The 4,535-nt window shown below is 39.1% G+C and overlaps 1 protein-coding gene across 3 annotated transcripts in view; it reads left to right on the top strand.

The window, feature by feature from the left end:
* The window catches only part of LOC107617703 (probable inactive ATP-dependent zinc metalloprotease FTSHI 5, chloroplastic), a 13,758-nt gene continuing 9,680 nt past the window's right edge, over window positions 458-4,535 (top strand). For 2 of the 3 annotated variants that reach the window (XM_016319544.2, XM_021112136.1), the window contains exons 1-7: window positions 459-1,512; window positions 2,017-2,488; window positions 2,623-2,823; window positions 2,913-3,206; window positions 3,298-3,570; window positions 4,119-4,208; window positions 4,331-4,462. In XM_016319544.2, coding sequence (XP_016175030.1) covers window positions 614-1,512; window positions 2,017-2,488; window positions 2,623-2,823; window positions 2,913-3,206; window positions 3,298-3,570; window positions 4,119-4,208; window positions 4,331-4,462 — 2,361 coding nt within the window. In that variant the 5' untranslated portion in view covers window positions 459-613. Of the gene's footprint in view, window positions 1,513-2,016; window positions 2,489-2,622; window positions 2,824-2,912; window positions 3,207-3,297; window positions 3,571-4,118; window positions 4,209-4,330; window positions 4,463-4,535 lie in introns of all 3 variants that reach the window. The other variant, XM_021112137.1, reaches the window with a different exon arrangement.

Below are 4,535 nucleotides of genomic sequence, written 5' to 3'. Positions count from 1 at the left end.
AATCACTTTTACAAACGTTAAGGACATAAATAGGACGATTTAAACGTTATGGACACAAATAAGATTTATCCCAAACGTTGGAGAAAAAAATGATACTTTACTCTTTTGTCAAAAATTAAATTTTTTGGGTACAAAAATTATTATTATTATTATTTTTCCATCAAATTATATTGTCCTCTCCGTTAAAAAGGATAGAGTCCCGATTGACACTCACGAATAAGAAAGTCTAGAGAACCACTAAATTTTGTGTTTTGTGGCCAACATTTAACTATCAAACAAAAAATAAATAATTTTTTACTATTAGATATAATCTCACACTATTAAAAAGTAAAAACACTATGAATAACCAATTGATAATTAGAAAGCACAAAAATTGCTGCCCTAGCATTCCTCCTCACGAATTAATTATTTTTGTTTTTTGTATTAAGGAAGAACTAAGAAGTGGGCGAACAAAAGTCGCACTTTCCGCTCTTGCAAGAGCGAAGGTAGAGGATGACATAGCACCTCTTCCTACTCCCGCACTCCACAGTCCACACTCTACCACTACACTTCTGAGTTCAATGCCTATGTCTTTCTCTCCCTCCCTCCTTCCTCTCCTTTGACTAAAAATCCAATGGACTCTATACTCCACCCTCACCCACTCCATTCCCATTCCCTCCGTTCACCATTCCCATTCCAATTCCCAATCCGAAACCAAAAACTCACTCCCAATTTAAACCTACTCCGGAACAACAACAACCCTATCTCTATCACGCGCGCTTCCACAACCACACCCAAACACCAAAACCGAAACGACGTCGGAGTAGCCTCACCTCCCAAATGCCTCTTCAAGGAAGCGCTCTTTTGTTTCACCCTCGGAGTTACGGCCCTCGGCGCCTTCTCCTCTCCTCCTACGGCAACTGCAATTGCCGTCCCTGCCGTTGTGAAAGATGTCTTTTCCTGGAAGAAGAAAAACGCCGGGAAAGAGAAGGCGAAGAGTGGTCATGAGTACGCTGATTGCACCGAGAAGCTTCTAGAAACGGTTTCGGTTCTTCTGAGGACTGTGGAAGGTGTTAGGAACGGGAACGGGGGAATGGAGGAGGTGGAGGCGGCGATGAAGGCGGTGAATGAGAAGAAGGAGGAGGTGCGTGGGGAGATCAATGACAGGCTGTACCCGCAGTTGAGAGTTCTGAGAAGGCAGAAGGGTGCGTTGGGGAAGCGCGCCGGGCAGATAATCGATGAGATTTTGGCTGCGAAAGGCGAGTATGAAAAATTGAGGAGGAAGGAGAAGAAGAAGGGGTTGGAGGAGGAAGAGAAGTTGACGGTGGAGACGATAGAGAAGAAGGTTGCGGAGTTGGAGGATGAGTACAATGGGATATGGGAGAAAGTTGGGGATTTTGAAGACGCGATTTCAAGGAAGGAGACGGTGGCTTTGAGTTATGGAGTCAGGGAGATTAACTTCATTCAGTGGGAGTGTGAGCAGATGGTGGAGAGGTTTAAGCGAGAAATGAGGCACAAGGAGAAGACCAAAAGGTTTTACTTGAATGCATTTTTTTTAATAACCTGATTGATTGCATTTTGATTAGTTGCATTAATGTATTATTATGTTATGTCTTAGTTAAATTTGGATGTGGTTTTTTTAATCTAGTTTTGTTGGTGGCGCGTCAATGCGGCAGTTTGGGTGAAATTTCAATAAGAGATTTCATTCCTCATACTCTTCAATATTTTCGGATGTAAAACTCGCACTTTTTAATTTTTTATCATTCTTTTGTCTCTGAGTTGCCTGATAGATAGGGAGGAAGTTGAAGTTGCCTTTACTTTTGCTTGAATATGTTTTTGAATTAGCCATTCTTGTAAGCTAAAGCTGCAATCAAAGCCATATAACACATGTGTTATTTTAATCTATTTGACGGTGTCAAATTTTCTCAGTCTTGAGTGCAAAGGGTTTCTTTGTTGCGCAATATTCTATAATGCAAGTTAGTTATGGTATTAAGCCTTTGGAATCATATGTCTTCATGCATAAATTTGTGGTTTCAGTTCGTCTGCAAGTCCAGTTACCAGTCTCTCAAAATTGGACATTCAAAAAGACTTGGAAACTGCACAGAGAAAACATTTAGAACAAATCATTCTTCCTAGTATTTTGGATGTTGAAGATCTTGGGCCATTCTTTCATCAAGATTCCATTGATTTTGCTCAAAGTTTGAAAAGACGTCTTCAAGAATCAAGGGATATGCAAAGAAATTTAGAGGCTCAGATAAGAAAACATATGAAGAAGTTTGGCAAGGAAAATCGCTATATTGTTTCCTCACCAGAAGAAGACGTGGTTAAGGGTTTTCCTGATGTTCAGTTAAAGTGGATGTTTGGAAATAAGGAGGTTGTGGTTCCTAAAGCTGTTAGCCTTCATTTGTACCATGGTTGGAAGAAGTGGCGCGCAGAAGCTAAAGCGGATTTAAAACGCAATTTAATGGAAGATGCTGAGTTTGGCAGAAAATATGTGGCTGAAAGACAGGTTCCATTTCGCTTTTAGATGTATTTTTAGTGCTGAATCAACTTTAACCATACATATTTTGAGCATAAAGTTGGGTCAGGCTTTTTGGTCATTAGCTGCTGCTATGTTCATTTCTCATTACTTGCCCATTGTAGGAAAGGATTCTTTTGGACCGTGATCGAGTAATGTCAAGGGCATGGTACAATGAAGAGAAAAATAGATGGGAAATGCATCCCATGGCTGTTCCTTATGCTGTCTCCAGAAAGCTAATAGAGCATGCTCGGATTAGGCATGATTGGGGTGCCATGTATGTTGCATTAAAGGGGGAGGAGAAAGAATTTTATGTTGACATAAAGGTTGTAGCCTTATCAATTGTATTTCTTCTTAAGAGACCTATTTTGTTTTGTTACTCATATGATGGTTAGTGAATACCTTCTTATTTCAGGAATTTGAAATGCTTTTTGAAGATTTTGGGGGTTTCGATGTGCTGTATATGAAAATGCTTGCTTCTGGTGTTCCAACAGCTGTTCATCTGATGTGGATTCCTTTCTCAGAGCTGGACTTCCGTCAGCAGTTCCTCCTGATATTTAGGGTGTCTCGCTGGGTTTTTAATGGGCTGTGGAATTCTGAAGTTGTTGTGAAAGCAAGAAATCGGATCTTTACAGAACTTAAGGATATAACTGATGACTTAATGATGGTGATAGGGTTTCCTATTGTGGAGTTTTTAGTCCCTTATCCGGTATCGTTGATCTGAGAACTTCCCATTTGCTAATTAAGTGGTCAGTTTTGAATAACAAGTTTTTGAAACCTCTGTTGTCACTGTATTACAGGTGAGGATGAGATTAGGAATGGCTTGGCCAGAGGAAATATATCAGACAGTTGACGCCACGTGGTACTTGAAATGGCAATCAGAGGCAGAATTCAATTATAAATCCAGATTAACGGATGAACTCACTGGATGGTACTTTTGGTTTTTTGTTAGAGCTGCTGTATTCGGATTTGTTATGTTTCATGTGTTCAAATTTTTGGGGAGAAAAGTCCCACGTCTGTTTGGCTATGGTCCTTTGCGAAGAGATCCCAATATGCGGAAGTTGCGCCGAGTGGTATTGCTTCTTTCTTGCATCTGACACACTATCTTCTAAATTTCTGATTGTTTCCATGTTTTGGGGGATTCCTGCAATCCTGCTTAACATTAGCTTGTGTATTACTTGTTTCAATTTTGATGTTGCATAGTGACATTTTATTATGTTACCCTAGCTTGAGGGTAAATTGATGGCTTACAAATCAAGATGAAAGCAATATGAAGTATTGCAGAAGTCACAATCACATAGGAGACTATTCCAATTTAGTTTTACTGAACTGTTAAGAAAAATTTGTGTTGATTCAAATATGTTGTATTTGATTTAAACCAAGCTTCAAACTTTCCATATTAAATATACTGAGTTGGTTAGTTTCATTGATAAGAATGTAGGTCTTATATTCTTTAATTATTTATTAAGCAATAACCCATGTTATTGCCCTCCTGGACATAGATTACAACCACTAATGCCATGCCTTCAGCTTCCTTGATTTAGTATCTGTTAATGAGCATAGTTTCTTGACTAGTAGATTGGGAGCTTATTATTACTCATTATAATAAAATCTTTTGCAGAAGTATTATGTTAACCAAAAATTAAGAAGAATCAAGCAGAAGAGAAAGGATGGTGTTGACCCCATAAAGACAGCTTTTGAACAGATGAAGGTAACCAAGCAACCCCCTGCAGCGCGCAAGGGGTGCCTCCCTCCTTTAAATCTGTTTTGGCAGTATTTAGTATATACTATTCTCGCAGAGGAAAAGTTGTAAGCTTTATGGCTGTTTTGCAGAGGGTGAAGAAACCACCAATACCATTGAAGAATTTTGCAAGTATTGAGTCTATGAAAGAGGAAATCAATGAAGTTGTGGCATTTTTGCAAAATCCAAGGGCATTTCAAGAAATGGGTGCACGGGCACCTCGGGTATGATATAGCATGAAGATTTTTCAACATTAAAAGGCATCTTCTGTTTTTTTTTTTTTTTCTTTTTTTTTGT

The sequence above is a fragment of the Arachis ipaensis genome, chromosome B09 (assembly GCF_000816755.2).
Source record: "Arachis ipaensis cultivar K30076 chromosome B09, Araip1.1, whole genome shotgun sequence".
Classification (NCBI taxonomy): Eukaryota; Viridiplantae; Streptophyta; class Magnoliopsida; order Fabales; family Fabaceae; genus Arachis; species Arachis ipaensis.
This window is presented reverse-complemented; position numbering and strand designations above follow the sequence as displayed.